This window comes from Dryas octopetala, chromosome 6 (genome assembly GCF_963921425.1).
Source record: "Dryas octopetala chromosome 6, drDryOcto1.1, whole genome shotgun sequence".
Classification (NCBI taxonomy): domain Eukaryota; kingdom Viridiplantae; phylum Streptophyta; class Magnoliopsida; order Rosales; family Rosaceae; genus Dryas; species Dryas octopetala.
In genome coordinates this window covers 4,766,404-4,788,399 of record NC_141371.1, presented here as the reverse complement: position 1 = coordinate 4,788,399, position 21,996 = coordinate 4,766,404, and the positions used below count along the sequence as shown (strand labels likewise).

General features: G+C 35.7%; 3 protein-coding genes across 3 annotated transcripts; 2 read left to right on the top strand and 1 right to left on the bottom strand.

The window, feature by feature from the left end:
- Positions 1 to 490: 490 nt before the first annotated feature.
- HCC1 (electron transport SCO1/SenC family protein) lies at positions 491 to 3,149 on the top strand. Its single transcript, XM_086248736.1, has 7 exons — positions 491 to 704; positions 881 to 1,045; positions 1,139 to 1,229; positions 1,914 to 2,126; positions 2,308 to 2,397; positions 2,498 to 2,630; positions 2,827 to 3,149. Exons 1-7 carry the CDS (start codon positions 570 to 572, stop codon positions 2,933 to 2,935), a joined length of 936 nt encoding a protein of 311 aa, XP_086104862.1. The 5' UTR covers positions 491 to 569; the 3' UTR covers positions 2,936 to 3,149.
- A 213-nt stretch (positions 3,150 to 3,362) lies between these two features.
- FAC1 (AMP deaminase, putative / myoadenylate deaminase) lies at positions 3,363 to 11,122 on the bottom strand. The gene is made up of 20 exons (XM_086248082.1): positions 10,542 to 11,122; positions 9,725 to 9,903; positions 9,297 to 9,477; positions 8,524 to 8,702; positions 8,381 to 8,432; positions 8,143 to 8,270; positions 7,854 to 8,033; positions 7,569 to 7,636; positions 7,290 to 7,432; positions 7,080 to 7,141; positions 6,526 to 6,639; positions 6,272 to 6,412; positions 5,619 to 5,771; positions 5,124 to 5,177; positions 4,937 to 5,047; positions 4,677 to 4,850; positions 4,438 to 4,518; positions 4,144 to 4,242; positions 3,918 to 4,038; positions 3,363 to 3,812 (listed from the first exon to the last, which is right to left on the bottom strand). Exons 1-19 carry the CDS (start codon positions 10,870 to 10,872, stop codon positions 3,970 to 3,972), a joined length of 2,499 nt encoding a protein of 832 aa, XP_086104208.1. The 5' UTR covers positions 10,873 to 11,122; the 3' UTR covers positions 3,363 to 3,812; positions 3,918 to 3,969.
- A 6,452-nt stretch (positions 11,123 to 17,574) lies between these two features.
- G4 (UbiA prenyltransferase family protein) lies at positions 17,575 to 21,981 on the top strand. Its single transcript, XM_086246178.1, has 15 exons — positions 17,575 to 17,766; positions 18,014 to 18,061; positions 18,181 to 18,269; positions 18,579 to 18,666; positions 19,270 to 19,355; positions 19,442 to 19,528; positions 19,621 to 19,686; positions 19,776 to 19,859; positions 19,968 to 20,029; positions 20,442 to 20,517; positions 20,604 to 20,666; positions 20,750 to 20,831; positions 21,036 to 21,112; positions 21,347 to 21,394; positions 21,656 to 21,981. Exons 1-15 carry the CDS (start codon positions 17,661 to 17,663, stop codon positions 21,716 to 21,718), a joined length of 1,125 nt encoding a protein of 374 aa, XP_086102304.1. The 5' UTR covers positions 17,575 to 17,660; the 3' UTR covers positions 21,719 to 21,981.
- The last annotated feature ends 15 nt before the right edge of the window (positions 21,982 to 21,996 follow it).

The following is a 21,996-nucleotide window of genomic DNA, read 5'->3' as shown; positions in this document are numbered from 1 at the left end:
CACTGGAAACTTGAAGGCTGTGAGCACCTTTTAGGTTACATCCAAACGAAATTAACGAATTAAACCATTGACTTGCCATGGTTTTAACTTCAAAGTTCTAACTCATTTTTCACTCTCTCACTATTTGGGTCAGCTCTCACAATTCATCATGATCAAGAAATCAACTTATTAAATAAAAAAAGGTTTTTTGGTTGGATAGGAATGAATGAAGAAATACATAGAGTCATACCGTATCAAATCCGGAACCTCGGTTCTTTCTGGAATTTATGTATCAATTAAATTACTTTTTTAAAATTCTAATGTAAATGACATATTATTTTGAATAATGGTAAAAGGGTTTTATTTAAAAATAATAAAAAATTTATTAATTATAAAAAACAAATTTCAAATAAAAAATGTTAAAATGACTAAAGTCTAATTTTTCCTAAAAACAATAGAGCCCGTCAAGTCATTGTGTCACTAGTTTAAACCCCAAAGGCCCAAAATGCTATTGAAAAGGGTTTAGCTGCCTTGGAGCAACTAAAACCTCTTCGCTACCACACCACCACACCACTACGAGAATACGATCCATGGCGTCCATCATTTGCAGGACCGTGAATCATCTTCGCTACGTCAATCGCTGTTTGGTCCGATCCGGGTTGCCGATTCCACCACCACCGCTCGCCGACGCTCTTCAACATCCGCATCTTCCACTCCTTCAACAGGTTCGCCTCTATATCTCATTTTTGCTACTCTTTTTCTGTTAATTCTCCGTTTGGCTTCTGACAAGCAAATAAGTCAAAAGCTTCGAATTTTTCCTTTCTTTATTCTCCTACAGTTTCTCAGTACCCAAACAGTTAGACCCATTTCATTTTCTGTTTTTTATCTGCTTGGACTGCAGTCGTTGGCCTGTTACCAAAGATGTCTGCTTTCGACGACAAGCTCTATGGCTGCAAGTGAAGGAAACCCAGAACCGAAAAATTCAGAAGATGCTAATTCTGATGAAGGGAGTAAGTCTGGCGAATCAAACGAAAGCGGTAATGCTGGAAAATCTGTTCGCGGAGGGGTAATCTATACGACACCGTGTAGCATGTTATCTTAGTTTTTCAATATAAACATGTAATTGAATTTTCATTGATTTTGAGGGTGCCTTTTGCAGCCTGTTTCGTGGTTGAGTTTTCTGCTGCTGGTAGCTACTGGAGCTGGAATTGTACTCTACTACGACAAGGAAAAGAGACAGCATATTGAAGGTAGACTACTATGGTGAGTTGGGTGTATGTGGGTTTTGCCTGTTGGACATGAGTTTACGAGTCTGCACCTTTTTCAAAGGTGGTCTTTAATGTTGCCCATCATTGAGTTTTTGTTGAAAGAATCGAAATGGGTTTTCCATGCCCAGAACAGTTTCGTAGTTATGTTAACAATCTACTGTCAGTGCTGACTGTGTGGTTAAAGTAGTGTCCTCCTTCTCTGTTAATCAACTCCTGTCAATCTTGGTTGCGGCTGCTTTCAGCTTGAACTGACTAGATGTTGCTTGTGGATGTAAAAGTTTAAAAACTCAGTTTAGGCAAATTAAGACCTGCTATAACCCATTCAAACCATCTTTCTCAGCTTACTTGTAGCTCGGCATTGATGAAATTGGTGATTTAACTACTTCTATGGCTATTCTAGGCACATAATACATGCTAAAGCTCACATCACCTCCTGAATAGTTCGTATGCCTTTTTGTTGTTCATTTGAAGATTTATGTCCACTTGTATTCAGGGTAGATTAAGAAGTAAGAATCTGAACCAGCAACAATCTCTGTTGCATTAGCTCATTGTGCTTTTAGGCTTCTCTCATAGGCTTGATGATTGTTTTCTTTCTTATGTTATTCTTTCTAGTATCATATTGTAACTTAAAATTGGCTTGCACTTATTCACATTATTTTGCTGCAGACATATATAATGCATCCAATGAAGTAAAGCAAGGACCATCTGCGGGAAAAGCTGCCATTGGGGGTCCATTCAAACTTATCAACCATGACGGGAAGCATGTAACTGAAAAAGATTTTTTGGGGAAGTGGACAATTATATACTTTGGTTTCACTCACTGTCCTGATATCTGCCCAGATGAGTTACAAAAGCTAGCTGCTGCAGTTGATAAAATAAGTGAGTTCTATGTTTTTATGAAGATCTCTTTGCTTTTCTTTCCTCGAAATAGGTATTAATATCATCTGATAGTGCGGACGATCAACTTTCAGTAAGCATGATCTTTCATTTTTATTTTGTGTATTCTCAAGCATGCAAATATGCAATGACTGAGATAGTTTATGATCTGTTGCATGTGCAGAGGAAAATGCAGGCATTGAGATAGTCCCTGTGTTCATCTCTGTTGATCCTGAAAGAGATACTGTTGAGCAAGTCCGTGAATATGTCAAAGGTGCTTCTCAAGATTTTCGTGCACTATTTTAGATCTAGTAGTACTAACCATAAACCGCTTGATGCAAGTAATTCATCATATCTTTTTTCAACTGTCTCAGAGTTTCATCCAAAGTTGATTGGATTAACTGGTAACTCGGATGAGGTACGGAGCGTTGCTCGTGCATATCGAGTATATTATATGAAGACAACGGAAGAAGATTCAGATTATCTTGTTGATCATTCCATAGTCATGTATGTACCAACTTTTTGTAAAATGTGCTTCTTTTACCCTAACGATTCCTTCTTTCTTATTCATAAAAAAGAGCTTACTTATGTTTGCATGTTCTAGCCTGAGTGTTTTTAAATGTTTCTTGATAAATATCCCTATAGTCCTGTGATGCTTGTTGAATTCTATTAGTGTGATAGTAACCATCAAATTTTTGTGTAGGTACTTGATGAGTCCCAATATGGAATTTGTTAAGTTTTTTGGGAAGAACAACGATGTTAATTCACTTGCTGATGGTGTAACCAAAGAGATAAAGCAGTACAAAAAATAGAGGCGTAGTTTTCTTTTTATTCTCAGCGAATAACTTTTGTATGCTTACTTTTTAAACTTGCCATTTTAGGAGAGTGATCATTCCTCTTTCCTTTTCTTGATAGTTCTGGTTATGTTTAGCTGTTCTCCCGGATAATTATTGTTCTCTTAAGTTCAGAGAATGTGATGATCTACTTATATTTGAGAAATTAAATTTAAATCCAAGACACTTTCATGGACCGACAATTTTCAGGAAAAGTTTACTGAAGATTGGCTCTAATATTCAATAATCATGAATAATTTTGTGTTAATGTTTACATTGCTCTGGTGACATGGTTTACAATCCTTTGCTTGAAAGAGAGAGGGAGAGAGAGGGAGAGAGAGACTTGTCATCTTAATAGTATAAGGAGCCATTAGAGAGAGACAAGCGAACCGCAATGCACACATCATCTAAAAATTGTATGCAATATTGCAATATATAAAACTCACTGTCACTGCTATGAAAACAGTAGAGTCAAAACTTAAAACGTACCAAGACAGCGTTTTTTCTTCTTGCCATGGATAAGCATCGTATTGTGACATATTACATAAAACTAATTGCGACCAATACAAAATTCGGGCTACAATGAAGTTAATTATTAAACTAACCCTAATTAAATAAAATACGAAATTCACTTCTTATTTGATGAAGACCATCTCGCTGCTATTTGTATTCTTGACTCCAACTCTATCTGAAACAATGCAGTTCTTAACCTTGACTTTCAACATATACATGTCCGTCTCTTTCTTAAGACCCACTGTGCGTTCTGTTTGCCCATGGCTTCTGCCGAGCAATTGATATCCGCTTCCATGGTTAACATATTTTCACACAGGTACAGGCACAAGTGCGAATTCCTCACCTGCAGAAAATTAGAAAAATGCTAGATAAGCGTTCCACTTGTGCAGAACTTCCAAGTGGAAAATATATAGATATTAATCAACTAAGAATTATTGCCCACTCCTACCTCTATTAGATTACTCTTCAAGAATGGTTTAAAATTGCACACGCCACTGACATCACCTGTCAATTTCTCTGGGTATAATGGCCTTGCCAAGATAAACCTGTTGCATCTCGTCTCTCCAGATCTGGAAAAATGTGATGGTATGTCTTAGTTCGTTCAGAATTCTCTAAGGCTTGACCTTTTCAACATTAAAAGAAAATAAACACAGAGGAAAAGAAAATATCCACACCGTTTGACGAAATTCCACACGGATATGAGGCACATTTGTTTTGTGGATATCATTTCCATCTGGTCCTCTCTTGTAGTACTCTCTACCGATCCAGTGTGACTAACAATAAAATTTGATGTGTCAAGTTCAGCAAAGATGGATTAATACAGCTACTATGCTATTGCAGAGGAAGAAGTTACTAGAAAATAATGTCATTGCACCACAAATCAAGTGCATGTTGAAATCACTTCATATAAATGTGGTTCATATATTAAGGGAGATCAGTTGCACATTCAACTCTGGCATGTAGCATACCTTCAGTGCATGTGAGAAACCTGATTGGTAGACTGAATTACGGGCAATTTCACATAGATCACACGAACTCAACTTCCATACCTGTAAAGGGAGAACTTTAAAATACTTGGGACTTTACATGTGTTCCTTTAGCATCGGAAAGAGAGAGGAGAAAGAAGAGGGAGGAAGGGGAGGGGAGAGAGGAGGGAGGAAGGGAGGAGAGAGAGAGAGAGAGAGAGAGAGAGAGAGAGAGAGCTCACAGAAGCAGCAATACTATATTCTTCCACCAAAGGTTCTTTTGTTAAATGTATTTGGAGAGGATCATCAGTAGAAAGGGAAACATTGAGACCCCGTAAGAAAAAAGTAGGAAAGGGGTTCCGATGGTAGTCTAAAAATAACGAATTGTTGCTAAGGGGTGACATAGCCAGACCAATCTGATAAGAAAAACAAGATATTGTAGTCAATTAGAAATTCCAAAAAGATAGAGACAGTTGTAAGAATAAGTCTTTGTTCTTCTAACCTGAGCTAAATAATACAGATATTGAAGTACAGGAGATTTTCTCAAATTGATTCCATGTGCAATATTATCCGCAGTAAGAAAGGTTGCAGCAAGGTGGTCAATGTCACCAGCCTGAAAAGTGTTGTGTAAATGATGTCACATTATGTAATATTAGTGTTCAAGTAAAAAATAAATCTTTAATAAATACCTCCCCAGAGTGCGGACGGAATTTGATTGTTGTCATTCCCTTTGATTCACGAAGCTGCAAATAAAAACCCAAGAGCTCACAATTTGATGAAAATAAATATGGTATGAACATTAGTATTCAATAGTCAAGGACTACAGGACAAGAAAAGTAAACACTAAACAATGGAAAGAAACATCAAAATATGTCAAATAAGCCAGCAAGGCATGTATAGGAAGCAATGACATTTAAGGTTTCATGAAATCTGAGCCCTGGTATTGTAACCAATGCAAATGATACTGAACAATGAAAAAGATAAGAAAAAATTAATATGACAATAAATATGAATTTCATAATTGTGTACAGGCAAATGGGTAAACAATTACAAGGAATAAGAATATGAAAGAGGCTATGCTACCCTAACCACAAATTTGTTCTTTGTGAACAAATAGGGGGTATAGAATTTAGATAACAGATATGGTACACAAAGTGTAGAATTGTTTCTGAGGGAAGATGTACCTTGTTTAATGTGTAGAGATTAGCATAACAGTAGTACACGTAGTATGAAAATGCAGGATTGAATACATTGGTCCATTGTGCTGGTGTTGGCATGTGTTTTGTGGGGCGTCTTTCAGGTTTGCTTTCGTCATCCACCAAATCTAACCCAACAACCTGGAAACCCAAACATGTTTAAGTTGAGCATCAAAGCAAGAACATCTTAAACCTATACACATGAAGAATTTAAAACCAGGAGAAACACAAACCAGAGATAGCATGATTTTATTCTGATACTTTTTTGGACTAAGACAAATGTTTCATAAACGCACAGTAGAGAGAGGGAGGGAGGGAGGGAGGGAGAGAGAGAGAGAGAGAGAGAGAGAGAGAGAGAGAGAGAGAGAGAGAGAGAGAGAGAGAGAGCAGTCTTCAGATCAGAAATTTGAAAATCTTATACCCTTTGGAAGTGATGATGAGCTTGGTTTCCCATCATTTTCTTTTTCATCAAGGAGGATACTTCATGTAAAATCTAGTGATGATAGTTTGATACAAGTATTGTACAGACTTATATGTTTAAACCATCTTAGAAGAAGAAGTTTTGAGAGTCTTCTTTCGATACTAAACATGTAAATTAATCTACAAAATAAAATTGAAGATTTTGCAGACAGAAGGCAAACCTGCTTCAGGAAAACATGCAACTGTGGGTGGGAATCTGGATCTATGGTAACCTCAAACAGTGGAATAAAGATATTGTCAAGAATGTTCTGAAATGATGTCACTATCCCCATTTCCTTGTATATATTGTACAGCCGTGGCAGCTGACAGAAGAAAAAATTTCGTGGTAAGAACCGACATGTTAGTGACATTCAAGATTTTTATCTGAAAGTGACATTACATTTTTGATGAATCATAGAAAGATTATTGCATTTACCTGAATCAACCAAACAACATTCTCACTGTATAATTCATTGTTCACTATCCAACTAGCCATTTGGTCCCACTCACTTTGCTTCCTACCATATATTGATATTCTGTACTCAGCCATCTGCAATAAAAAAAAAAAAAAAAATGGAGCATCAGGCAAGGTTGATCCTTTTTTTTTTTTTTTGGATAAGAAACAAAGGCAAGGATGATCTATCTAAACAAGCAGAAAAATAACAAAAGACACAACAATGAGAGGGGCTGGAAGTGGGCAAAAGTTCTAAATCAAGGGCATTGAACATTCAGACAGGGCAAGGCAAGGATAGTTCAGAAACGTAAATCTCATCCACATATCTCTATGGTTAGATGACTAGAACTACAATGATACAACAGATTGGGGAATTAAGAAAGCATGCAACTAAAAGCACCAACATATTAATGAATTAGATTTCAGAGTATTTATCCATCCTAACTAGCATACTAGAAAAATTAATGATTAAAAAGACCAACCAGAAACTACATCCCGTATAAAAAACTATCTACAAACAGAAGAGCAAGGCGCACCTGATATTTACTAGCAGAAAGATCAGAAAATACTTGCTTTGTCAGCTCAGCGAGGAAACGACCTATTCAACAAGAGATGATATAAAACCACATATATTGATCATGACAACTGCTTTAAACTTGATAGAAATGACTTCTCAAAGCCATGGCTTAAGTATCTAATTCTTCAACACAAACCATATAACAATTAAGCATACACACAAAGTATACCTTGAATAAGATTATCCTGCTTAAGGAAAATTTCCCTGAGCCTACTTTGACCACAGGGGTTGTACTTAAGATTAAACTTATCAAAACGATGAAATGTGCTCTTGTCTGCATGAACATCTAAAAGGTCAACATTCAGGTCATACCTGTTGAAACAAATGTGAAGAGATATTATGTCCTGCATCTTAAATTAAACATTACAAACACATGAACAAGTACCAACAACAACAGAAGGGAAAGTGTATCTATTTTTCTTCAATTAAAAGCAACAGAAGAGAATACCCAGTCAAATCCAAACTCTCAAAAACCTCTTTCAAGGTCAAATAGGTCCCATCTCGAAATATCACAACCTGAATAGAAGTATACAGAACTCAGGCATCAGTGAATATCATACAAGTGTGATAACTAATATTATAATAATGTCACTACAACCAATCATTAAGTGACTATTTGCATAGCCCCCTTGGAATTATCAAGTTTGATGGCATTATGAGCATTTGCTAGCAATAAAGGTACGAGACAAGAGAATCACTTGACAACATGTCAGTGTAAAAAATTTTAAATTACCTCATCGGGCTCTTTCCTCAACTTTGACTTTATAAACCTCAACAAATGTTTCTGGTTCATGCATGCTGAGTGATGAACATGTGTATCAACTTTCCTGACATTATAAAAGTCACGATGTGGAGCACTTTTCTGAGCAAGAAATTCCCTATCCGCATTAAGCATTAAGTGAAGATTGAATTTCTGGATGGAAGACAAATAAGCACCTTGTCAAAGAACTACTACTACTACCTAGATAAGAGCATTGGCATGCCTTTCAATGACTAATAATAATCAACAAAAATCTATTTACTTGTTCCAGAAGATTCAACCGGTGATGGCATAAAGTTCTGATATTCCCTGCTGCTATAACTCGAAGTATGTGATGCAGATCAGTGAAAAAGGTTGTTGCATCAGCAATAGGAAAAAGCTCTTCTTTTGCTGCAAAGGGGGAGGGGGTTAATGTGCATTAAGATCTCTACAGAAGCATAGGATTCCCTGAACCATGACAAACAAGAAAGATACAAAGCAATGAGATGCCTTAGCCTTACATTCTTTATTTGGGTACACATGAATGACCCCATCTTGCATTTCAAAACAATGCTGCAGAACAAAGGAGGAGAATGTTAATTGGAAAGTTAAAATAAAAATATAACCTTCTTGGATTATAGCTTAATCACAAGTACAAACTCACATCAGACTTCCCCTCAGAAGCATAAAAAAATGGTTCTGGGTTAGGTTTTGGAGTACTGGGGTCAGATATAACTTCTTTCTCCCACGGAGCAACTGCCTCCCTGAATACATATCTTTTTCGCATTTCGAGGCATTCTTGAAGAACCACATAGACCTCCACTTCATCGGTAGATGGTACCTCTGGTAGAAATTATAGATAGAAACATAGAACCGTGAAGATTTCATTCTCACTCTCCAGTTTCAAATTTACAATTGAACATCAACTTCTTAAAACTAGTTGAAACGCAGGTAATCTGCTTTCAGATCAGTAACTTGTTAAAAACCAACTAAGAAGAACCATGAAAATGGTTCTCAAGGGAGGGGAGTTAGTGAAGAAACATTTAGATTTGGACCTTGATATTTGTGCATAATACAAAATATACATGCTTCTTCAAACTGATATCAAAAAATTAACAAAATCAATTTCTTCTTAAAACCACTGCTATGTCTATGTGTAATATTACCTGATCATGTTATCCAGTTTTATGTCAATGTTCTCCAGAGAGTTGGGCAAGCCTTCCTTGATTTCATGTTTGCTAGAATTTCTTATCTTTCACTACTTGTATTAGTATCTCTTTAACTAGTAGCAATAAGTAATTTCAATAATATATAGCAGGTCCATACAAAATCCTTCCACATGTACACATTTTTGTAAATATATGAATAACATTTTTAAACAGTAAAAGAAACAGCCAAAAAAGTGTACATCAAGGAAAGAAGAGAAGGACTTTATACCAGTAGGAGTAATTTTAAGTCTTGCAAAAGTTTCTTGTTCTGGCTCTTTCCTTAGAATATCAGCTGCAATTGGATCAGGCTGGACGCCATGCAGATCACCAGATACACTATGGGACCGAATCATACTTGATGTAGGTATAGGAATTTGATCTCCATTGGCATTAACATGGTTTGGTAAATCCTGCACAAGTGATTACCAAATACAATTCCAGAAAACCATGAGAATTTTTCAAGCATAACAGAAACAGTTCCCCTTATGAATAATGTAGGGACAAACTTTCACTGGAATGTGCGACGACAGTGCCTAAAACTAATGTGCAATAACAGCATGTTACTGTAGAGAAAGAGAGATTATGGAGGTTTGTACATCTCTCTCTCTCTCTCTCTGACACACACACACACGCAGCACAGGTGCCAAATAAACTCACCACATTTCCATTAGTATGATATGCGGTGCCTAGTTTAGAATTGTCAGTCAGATTATCTTCATCGTCTGATCCTTCTACGCTCTCAAAGGCACTAGCACTTGCAACTGGAGACTTGGGAGAAGTTTGTCTGATAAGATTACCAGTTCTCTTAGTTGAACTCGCAAGCTCACCAGATTTTCCTGAAACAGAAGAACTATGTACTTAACCAGCAAAGCAAACTGGCATTCATTTCCCCCCCCCCCCCCCCCCCTACCAAGAGAGAGAGAGAAAGAGAGTGTTGTTGTCACAGAAGGCCCTTGGGGTGACTCAATGCTGATAGAGGAATCAAAATGACTTCCAAAAACCCACATACTATGAAAAATTTGGGCTCAACAGATAATTTAAGTATCTTTCCCTCATCAGTATTAGATAGTTAAAGATGAGCTCAAGCACTGTATATTATTTGTTCCTTTTGTTAGTTTTCTTTTTCATGGATCAAATTAGTCACAAAAACATTTTCAAAGAGTTTGTTCTTCTTTTATTTTCTTTTATTATTTGGTTAGGCTCAAGAATGAAAGTAAGTGTCATACTTACTGCTTCTCAACATATAGAGACATCATATGTCAATATTTATTATTATTTCAATTCATACAGACTCGTATTCTATAATATTCATACATACACCGTAGTTTAAAAGGAGCTATTTGAGGCATTGATAATCCTAAGGAAGGTGAAGCAAATTTGAAACGACACCGTATCACCACTCTACTTATCCAAGCGAAAGCATGAAATCAAAGCTAAATTGATCACTCTGGAGAGAACTCAGGCAGAGCCATACCTTCCGGGAGCGTGTGCAGCCTCGGCAACCCAGCCGGAATACCGTCCTCGCCGTCAATTCCGCCGGAGATAGTCGTGACGTCCGGAAACGACGCCGAGTTCCGCCGGTAATAGCCGCCGCCCTTGCGCCGCGTGTGGCCTCTACGCTTCTTCAAATGCTGAGGCGAGTCAGCGGCGCCGCCATCGGAGTTGTCCTCCCTCTCCCGCTCCACCGTCTTCGCGAACTCGAGCAGCTGAGTTAGGGTTTTGCGGTGCATATAGTAGGCCGACACAGCCACTAGCGAAGCTCCTACCAGAGCCGCCATGGCCAAATGTATCGCGTACGGCTCCATCTCTCACTGTCTTCCTCTTTCCGCAGACCTCGAGAAAATGGTCGTTCCAGTGAGAGAGAGAGAGAAGCAGAAACCAGAACCAAAACCCTACTGATGGAGTTTAGCTGAGTAGAGAACACAGAGAGAGTGCTCTGTTTTATTCGGGACAAGCGAGACTTGCTTCAGTATTTATAGGGAAGCAGAGAGGGAGAGAGAGAGAGAGAGAGAGAGAGAGCGAAGCTGGGAGAGGACATATTCTCATTTCTCTCTGTTTTTTTTTTAATATATTTTATTTTTCTTTAAAAATCTCTCGGCGGTGATAGTCTAGTAGAAATTGAATTACAAAATGGTGAGTGCTTGCTGCTTTTTATCGCCGCTTTTGCTGGTTAAAATTTTTATTATTATTTCCTCTAATTATTTGTTTTGTTTTATGTGTTCTTTTTTTGTTGGACTAATTAGTTGATTTTTTGCCAAAAAAAGACTAATTAATTGATTGAGGTTGAGTGGTGCTTTCATAATAAAAAATAAAAAATAAAAAAATTGTTCGTGGTGGATTTGAAGGTGGGCCTGGGCTGAAACCAATGGGCTTTTGGATAGGAACAGCCAAGAGGAGTAGTTCGTGTAGGGTGTGGACTGTTGAGTCATTTTCGTTATCCATGCACAAGGCAGATAATCAGATATGCCTTTCGAGCGCACTGTGGGCACATGCTATGTTAAAGGAGGAATTACAACCAAACTATGCGTGAGGATTATAATCCTATGTGCTTCCATATTAAGCAAGTGATTTACAATCTTACCAACCAAATCTGGTATTATTTACAAGGTTCTGTTTCGTGAGAAATGGGAATCCCGCTAAAAACATGTTTTTTGCCTTTTTTTTTTTTTTTTGGTTTATTTAACAATATTTGTGTTATTATATTTGAATAGGTATTCCTCTTTTGATCTTTTTTGTGTTCATCTAATGCTTATATCTAAAAAAACGTTGTATAATTAGATTGTAGAGTTAAGCATTTTAGGTTTTAAGTTTCTTTTTTAAGCAGTTCTTTTTTTTTGGGTCATAATATCTTCTTTTATAATGGCTGATGGTCTTAACTCTTAAAGAGTGTTTTTGTAAATTGTCATTAATCTCCTTAGAAAAGAAAAAAAAAATTGTCTTTAACATAATAACGATTTAGACAATAGTGGAAGACATATTAAATCATTGATGTGATCGTATTAGACGATTCACACTATTCCAGTCAATTTCTCAGTGTCGTCAAAAGCAAAGCAAAACAAATTTGTGGTTGTATATATATTACTGTATATGTATTCATTTGGAGTTTCACTTTCTTGCAAAACCACTAAAGATTATGACCACTTATTTAAGGTTCCATTGGTAATGGGCCTAATGGCTATGATGTTTATTGTAAGCAACTTGTAGCTAGATGACAACCTTAAATGTAATTAGCAAATCAAAGTACTAATTAATCAAGTATAAGACAGTAATATACAACTAAAAAAAATTAACATTAATTGAGTTAATACTAATTAAGTGTCGGTGAGTTTTACAACCATTTTGTGTATATAAACTATTGTATATGAAGAAACTCATGTACATTGCGGATTGTGAGTTGAGGTTCAAACGTTTATCAATGAACATTTGATAGTGGATCCACAGATATAAATATTGATTGATTAATTGACCTATAAATTACTTTATGTATTAAATTTATGTTATTGTTCTTAACTCTTTTGGCATATATTTTATTTTTCAAGAGGTGAAGCAAAAATGTTTAAATGCCTTAGAAAACCAATTTCTAAGCTAATTAAATGTCATCATTTTTCTTCATCACACTCTTACAAAAACAAATTTTTAGTTCACCTACTATATTTATATAAGATAATGCTAGAGGAATTATGTCATTATACCACATTTGTGGTACCACATGATATGACTATCTAAACACGCTTAAGAGATAAAGAAATGATTAAGAACTCACCTTATATGTATCACAAATATGATACAATTTTATCATGGTCCCTAATATTACCCATTTATATAGCTACATTTGTTGGGTAGCGTGTGTCATTCATATCGTTTTGACTTTTGACTTTTGGGTTAGCCAGTGGTTAAAAATATCTAACAAGAAGGTTAAAAAAGGTATGTACTGTTTTTGGTGTAGTGGAAACTGTGGAATTAAGGGTTTGAGGTTGCCTCTGTAAAAATAACGCAGGGCAAATAGATATAAAAGCTAGCAAGGTTGTCTTGTCACTGACTCACTGACCAAGAAATATGACTGTATAAAAGATCAAAGCAAGTGCATGCCATCAAGGCTTGTCGCGAAAAACTTGGCTTATTGACATATATACCTACCCTATCAGTTATGCAGGTATGGTCCATACCCAGTAGAAATAATACTTGGTACTATATATGAATGACAACCAATAATCAGTAGCAAAAGCGTCTCCAAAGATCATTTGGACTGGTGCGGACATTGTATATTGTCTCTTCATTATCTAATGATGAAAACTATATTATATTTTTAAATGCATGATATATATATTCTTAAATGCATGATATATGTACATATAGGTCGATACCATATTACAATTTTTAAGGGATGCATGAGTGACTCAAACTAGTTGACATAATTAAAATTTGATATGTACATACAGGTCGATACCCTAATATATACATATGGTGTATGTACTTATAGGTCGATATCCTAAAATAATAATAATTAAAATTTGATAACATAATATGTCATATTTTTTAAGAATAAAATATTATTATTCTTATAATCATATAATTAATCTTGTTTTAAGATCATGGGGAGAATTGTAACTCTTGTCGATCCGTTACTTTATAACATTGACGTATACTACTGATGTGTCTTCCATTTTGCAAGTAATTAGTTAAGAACTTACAAAACCTTTTGGTGTTTAACTATATATAAAAGTACCATTAAAAGGTGACAAGCATGTATGAGTAGATCTATGGATCATATGTAACAATAATTTAGTGATTGAGTGCAAAGGTGATTGAGAATAATTAAAGAAACGACTTTTGATGTTGTTCTTTAGTCATTATTCACCATTAAATTTATTTACATACTGATGTTGAAGGTTCTAGTTTTAAATTTCCCCTCTTTTCCCTAGTGGCTACGGACAAAAAGTGTAGATGGTAAATACAAAGAATTAGCAGCAATAAATAATTATATATATAAACATACAACTAATTACATTGGGTGAGTATAATTGATATCTCTGTTTGCTTCAATTTTGGCTTTCTTTTGCTGCATGATGTTTTGCTTTTTACTATCATGCATACAAGTATATATACAACGCAACTAATTATCTGCGCAGTGAGATCTTATTGCATTAATGCATCTTATGCTCGTTTGATTCCATGCATGCAACATTAATTAATTCCGATTCCCGAACATGCTTACACAGGAATCACAAATTAATTAATGATGGGCTGCTTGTTGGCAAATAGTGCTAGCAACTTATCATCTGCAGTGGTAAAAGTCTTTTAGTTGGGAAAATTCCCAATATATTCCTGCATGTTATTTGAAATGACCGGCCGGCCTGTATCAGACTATCAGTGGTGGGTAGGTGCATGAAGTTGGGAATCACATTCCCTTGAAGCATATAGAGGAATCAAAATCCAGTATCTAGCAACATGAAGATTTTGACAGAAGGAAGTATATATAGGGAACATGACAGAATTTTTTGCAGAAGCACTTTGCATGTGGAATGTGGATCGGGCATCTTCCTTAGAATACTGGCTTAATTTCCCTTTAGAGAGGTACGTTTTTGGACTAATCCAGTCAGTCTTCTTAACAGTGGACTTTGAATATATTTTGATTGAACCAAAGACACAGAGAGAGATCTTTCCACATAAGGACAGAATTATATATATTCTTTTGAGTCATATGACTCATATGCTCTAAGGACAATATCTATACCCTATTGAATAATAATAACAGAGATGTGATAAGATTTTTAAAAGCTAGCTATAGCACTTAGGATAACCATTTGTTTATTCTACAGTGGCTCTATAAGATGTGGTTAGGACTTAGGAGTATATAATTTTTCTTGGGAATGCAAAATAATTGCATTTTATGATGTTAGCTAGTCACTTGACACATATCCAATTAAAGACACTAATGACAAAAGTACCCTTGACCAATTCGAGGGTACCATGTCATCGGCATAGCATCAAAAAACACGATGTTGAAGAGCAATGCCCTAATGCCTTTAAGTTGCGGTGTAGTGCAATCAACCTCATGCATATCCTAATACGGAAAATTTGACTTAATTTAACCTAGTTCAACATGTATCGCATTTTAATTCAACACAAACGTTATTCGTGGGTAGTACAATCAACCTCATGCAAAATAACTCTCTTAATAAATTAAAGAAGTTTGACTCAGTTTCACACATGTCGCATTTCAATTCAACATAAACGCCATTTGTATGTGGAACAATTCAAATTCAAAAGATTTCCCTTCTAATGATTCCAAACCTCCTAGGATTCTTTTAGAGGTATTTAAGCATATTTTTCAGACACAAATCTAAAAGCAAACAAGTTATGGTCCAGAAACCCTACCTTAATTCCTTAACCTATTATTTATACTTTCCAGAGCGAAACTACTCTAAGTCATACAATATTCCTTAAATTTCAATAAATTTTCCTTAAACTTATGGAAGATTTCAATCCCACACATGCTAAAAAGAAAGTTTTATTGACAAAAAAAAAGAACTTACTAAAAATGGAAAATCTTTATGACATATCCAATTTAATTCAAACTCAAAATATCACGTGTAGTAAATGCTATTAACCCTTTATCTATTTGTTCTTAATTAAATTAAATTAATTGGGGGAAGAGGTACCTCAACTTCTTGTTTATCTCATAGAATAATAGATATATGTCTACGCATGATTCATTATGATTTCCCTTCATCGTGATATTGCCTCCATTGGACCATTGTAGGGAAGATTTTGAGAGTTAAGTGAGTGTCCGAGGCAATTATATGAAACAAGAGAATATAACTAGGACTATTTGATCCGAGGTGAAACTTGGTAATAATCCCCAAGACTAGTCTGTAGACCAACATTACTTGTATAGTTGTATAATGTAATAATTATATAGCCATTTATCTTTTCCTTGATTCAATGTTGGTTGCTACCATAAAATCCAAAGTCCTTTTCCCTAATGATTCCAATCCAAAAAGTTGGTGGGATGTGAGCAACTTTTTTGTGTGATATTCCTTAATTACTCCCAAGTCTTCGGCCTGTTGCATAAAACATAGCCGTACGGGTCCTTTTGGGCCTAATGAGGGTAATGGCGTGAGCACTGACCAGTGAGCCCAACAACTAAACTTTTGTTTTCTCTTTATGGCCCATGAATAGGAGCCTTCATGGGCCTTCTACCTCAAGTCTCTCCGGGCTCGAACAATGAAGAAAATAAATGTTGAAGAAACAAGGGTTAAATACAAAAATAGTCCATGAACTTTACAATGAATTTCAATTTGGTCCACTAACTATAAAAAGTGTCAATTTGGTCCACAAACTTTTCAAGTTGTACCAAAGCAGTACAAACGTTAACTTCTATCAAAAAATTTATTAAAAACTGGTCATGTGCACAGCAAGTGACCACATTTTCAAAGTCATTTTAGTCTATTCATCACATTTTCATGTGACCAATTCCGTTAATTTTCAGATAGAAATTAACATTTGTACTAGTTTGATACAACTTAGAAAGTTTGTGGACCAAATTGACACTTTTTATAGTTAATAGACCAAATGAGATTCACTGTAAAATTCGTGGGCCATTTTTGTATTTAACCCAAGAAACAAATAGCCTTCTTTTAGAAGTTTCTCCAAAACCTCAAAGAGTCAAAATCTGTCTTTGATTTTTTTTTTTTTTTGGGGGTATAAGTTGGCAACAATTATATTGTGAAGTTGGTAACATCTTTAATTCCTATTTTGTCCCTATATGTATATATATTTTTCATTTAAGTATTTAAATGAATTATAGCATGAAAAATGTGAATATATAAACACAGTAATAATAAGTTGTTAGATTGCAAATTTTATAGGTGTTTTACAATCTAAGTAGTATCTATCACGCTTTGAAATATGTAACTTTAACTCTCTAAGTCTGTCTCCCACGGGTAGGTCACCCAAACCAACTAGTCTTTTTAGCTAATTACAAAATTTTGCTTTAATATAAAGCATGAACCAGAAAATCCAAGCTTCCTTAAGCAGTTGAGCTTGATGTCATGCAGCAACCATTAGCCAGGTTAGTTGATTATGAATTGTATTCATCCAAAAGAAGAGCCCTTTATATCTTCTTTTACAAACCCTCTTATTACTTAACAAGTTTTTTTTGTTGCCTAAAATAACAATTATGATCACTATTTATTTTAAGGAAAATCCTTCCTTAACACATTAACAATTTAACACTGGCCAAAAAAAAAAAAAAAAAAAACCATACACATTGTAATACACTAATACACGACAGAGCGCACCATCTGTACTTGTCCAATGATTTATTAATCAACCTGGTCCCAACTCCCAAGACTCCCAACAAAAGCCAGAAAATAAGTAAAAAAGTATCAACACCAGTGAAAGTCAAGACCACCAATCATATGCCGCCACGTAAGCCAGCACAGCTTAAATTTCGTACAGCATACCACACCATAAACACGCTCTTTTCTCCCTTCTTCAAACATTAATCACAGGTAGAGTTATCGGCCAGTCCACGCACTTGCACTCTCATTTCTCTCCCAGCTTGGTGCCAAAGTCTTTCACAGCTTCAATGGCGTCCGTACTGAATACAGTCTCGTCGATAAGATTATCGAACTCCAACGCCAACAGAGTTCGAACTCACTCCGTCTTGGCGCCGATTTCTGTTTCGTTTTCCAGTGAGTTGACTCATTTATGCTCCGTTTGGTTGCCGAGAATTCATAATCCAGTAAACAATGCTTGCAATAAACAAACTGCCATATTTCAATGCTATGATGTAGCACCAGAGCTAATTGTTTCAAATTTTAGTTACATTTCCTTGCTTTTCTTTCGTAGCAACCTAATGCTAAGTGAGATTTACTCACTGAGCTAAGCTTCGTATTGTCTATTTTTCGTTTCATTGAGACAATTTTTTGAACTTTTCAGGGCGGAGATTTACGGTTAGGGCTGCGGAGACCGATACAAACGAAGGAGGTATATTATCATATTAAGCTTCTACTTTTTTTTTTCAGGAATTTGATATAATGGGAGTGTACTAAGACTATAGTGAGAGGTTTTGGGGTTTTATGGTTGCTTGTGTGTTCTTTTGGCAGTCAAATCTCCGGTACCGGATAAAGCTCCGGCTAGCACTGGTTCGAGCTTCAATCAGCTTCTTGGCATCAAAGGAGCCTCTCAAGAAACTGTAAGTAATCAATGCTGGCGCATTATAAAACTGTTAATACTTTCTCTGTGTCGCTATATCTGTGTATTTTTGGTTTCTTCAGATGATGCTAGAAGCTTAATTTTATTGAATGGTGAGTTGGGATTGGAAAAATCTTTTACCTGTTTGTTGTGTGTAAGAAGCAGGTAAATGCTTAGTAATTTTATCCGAGTTTCAGAGTTTTTTTTTTTTTTTTTTGAAATGCTTACTCTTGTGCATATTAATTTGATCGAATCATATGAAACACAAAAGGTGAGGACAACAGTTGAATCTGTGATTTGAACTGTGCAGAATAAATGGAAGATTCGTCTTCAGCTGACAAAGCCTGTAACTTGGCCTCCACTGGTATGGGGAGTAATTTGCGGAGCTGCTGCTTCTGGTATTCTTGAACATCTATAGTTTCAAACTTTCTAATTAACTTACATTGTTGGTTTCATGATTGGAAGTTGTCTATGGAGCTATTGAAGTTCTGTAAAACAAATTACAATGCACATTACTATTCCTATTTCCCACCTCCCCCCAATTTGCATTTTCAAAGCTTTATTAGACTAAATTTTGGAAGTTCCTGCAGTAATCCTGTTCTCCATGAAGATATGCTCCCTTAATATATCTATTTGTATTCATGAAATTGTCTCTTACTTGGTCAGTTAACCCTATAATATTATACTAACGAGAAGTTTATTGTTGTTGTTTTTTTAAAGATTACACCACGGCCAAATATTTTCCCTTTTTAATAAATTTGGTCAGTATTTGGACTCGTTGATTCATTAGACAGATAAAGAACTGCTAGTTTTCATTAAGTATTGATGTGAGAGCATGCGTGCTACTCTATGGTGTGGGAGTGGTCAGATGCCTTTAATAGGCCATCCAATATTAGTCGAATTCATTATATTTAGGGTTTAGAATTGGAATAATATATATAACACTTGTCCACTGTCCATGAATTACTTTTGACTTTTGAGGCAATTTTTTCATGTTGCAGGAAATTTTCATTGGAATTTTGAGGATGTTGCCAAATCAATACTCTGCATGTCAATGTCTGGCCCTTTTCTCACTGGCTATACACAGGTACACTTGCTCTAGATGAAAAGTTTGGTTTTGCTTTTGATCGGATGAGATCTTTATACTCCAATAACTCCCTGTCTTTTCTCTAGACACTAAATGATTGGTATGACCGAGAGATTGATGCAATTAATGAACCTTATCGTCCAATTCCCTCAGGGGCAATATCTGAGAATGAGGTAAGCTTGTAACTAACTGTATTATGTATATGGATAAGCATGGATGTTGATTGAATTTTGAATCCTGTTCTTCTGCTTTTAAAATCCCTCAGGTTATTACTCAAATCTGGTTGCTCCTTTTAGGAGGCCTTGGCTTGGCTGGTATATTAGATGTGTGGGTAAGTAACTTAAATGATGGACTAGCTCTTGCTTACCCTTGTAACAATACTTTAGATCAATGTCAATCATGAATTGTTGTCCTTTTTAGGCAGGACATGACTTCCCAATAGTTTTCTATCTTGCTTTGGGTGGATCCTTGCTATCATACATTTACTCTGCTCCACCTTTAAAGGTAGTTTTCTGTTTTCTCCCCTGCTGCCAACATGTCTAACCATTTACATACTTTGAAGTTTCAGAAAACTTTGCTTAAGCCCTGACTAAGTTTCATGAGTTGTTGCAGCTGAAACAAAATGGATGGATTGGGAATTTTGCACTTGGAGCAAGTTATATCAGTTTGCCCTGGTATGATATCCTCTACATTATTCTTTTGTAAATTTATAAAATTTACATGATTCATATAAAGGTCCAGAACTTGTCCATGCTATTTGATTTAGGGATCCGTTTGGAATTAAGATTGACATAACTGTAGACATTACCTAGGTTGTTCTTGAAATTTATTAAAATTTTATCATGTCTGTATCATGCTCCCAAGAAATGCATTGAATAGGATGGTCATCTTCCTTGTCCATGGAATTGGATACCTTTTAGGAAGGAACACCTTTCAGGTTCTGTAAGTTAACTGTTATAATGTTGGTCTTCTAGACTAATCAAGAACCATCACCAACGTATTCTTGTAGTTTGGTTAACTGCTAGAGGCTGTTTTGCATATCCACTGTGTTGGTTAACAAATTTCGGCTCAATCTCTTATTGATAGGTGGGCTGGTCAGGCATTATTTGGGACCCTTACACCCGACATAATTGTCCTCACACTCTTGTACAGCATAGCTGGGGTATGTTTCTGAAAGAAGTATCTTTACATGTGTTTACATAATGTGATCCAACTAACATTGTATATTTGTTCTTTGCCACATTTCAGTTGGGAATTGCTATTGTAAATGACTTTAAAAGTGTCGAAGGAGATAAAGCAATGGGACTTCAGGTCTTTTATATTCTCTTTTAAAATATTGTAAACAATGTTAGATGTAGATGATTTAACATTATTTGTGGTGATTGTGTTTGCAGTCCCTCCCTGTAGCTTTTGGTGCTGAAACTGCCAAATGGATTTGCGTTGGCGCCATTGACATAACTCAGATATCAATTGCTGGTAAATTATCTTGACTTATGTGTAAAATGAGACAATTTGGGTCAAAGAGATTGGAATTGTTGAAGCTGGTTTTTTGTGATTATCAGACTTGTGGGTTATGTTATTTTATCAGTGACCAAGTTATCCTATGATGGTTTGGAATATAAATTATAATTAATTTTACTTATGTAGATGCCTCATTGTGCAATTTGTTGATGGTTGCAGGTTATCTGCTAGGGGCTGGTAAACCATATTATGCGTTAGCCCTCCTTGCTTTAATAGCTCCCCAAGTCTTTTTTCAGGTAAATCACTTCTTAAAAAATTGTTTGACTCGATCAAAAGAGAAATAGTAGTGTATGCCAATTTTATATTAAAACTTATTTTAAAATTAGTTTGTCTTTAAACTACCAGAGGTAGGAAGCCGTATATATTATGCTCTTACGTTTACATAGTGTTTTTCCTTGTACCGTTTGGGATATGATATATTTTAATAGAGACAATAAGCGCTTGCTTATACCAAAATTTGTGCTCTGCAGTTCAAGTACTTTCTTAAAGACCCTGTCAAGTATGATGTTAAATATCAGGTATTCTTTCAAACCTCTACTTGATATAATCTTATGTTGCTTTTGGATCTGCGAATTTAAAAGAAGAGATTTCTATTTGCTCCTTTTGTATACATTGTTTAACGAGACTTTAGGTTAATGAGATCCCTATGTGAATTTGATGATCTGAAATATGATGGTCCAATACTCAGGAAAAATGTATTTATTTAAAATCCAATCTCTAAAGCACTGTAATCCCATCCAAAGAATCAGATATCTAAATCTGTTCTCTGTACATTTCAGGCCAGTGCGCAGCCGTTTCTTGTGCTTGGTCTTCTGGTAACAGCGTTAGCAACCAGCCATTGATATTTTGAACAGCATGCCACTTGGGATAGAGATGAGAATAAAAACAGATACAGAATGGAAACCCCACAACCACCAAATGCAGTACTCTGCCAGTCAGGCAGAACATGCATCTACTGCTCAAGTATGTCTTCTTGCCTTCATTGTAGCAAAGTTTTGCTGACCGACTGAGAATTATTTTTCTACTTCTTTGTGTAACTTCTGTCTTGGGATGAAATTATTGTTGTAAATATTATGTTGTTTCTTTTAGCATTTGGCTTTCACTTCTTTAAGTGTGATGA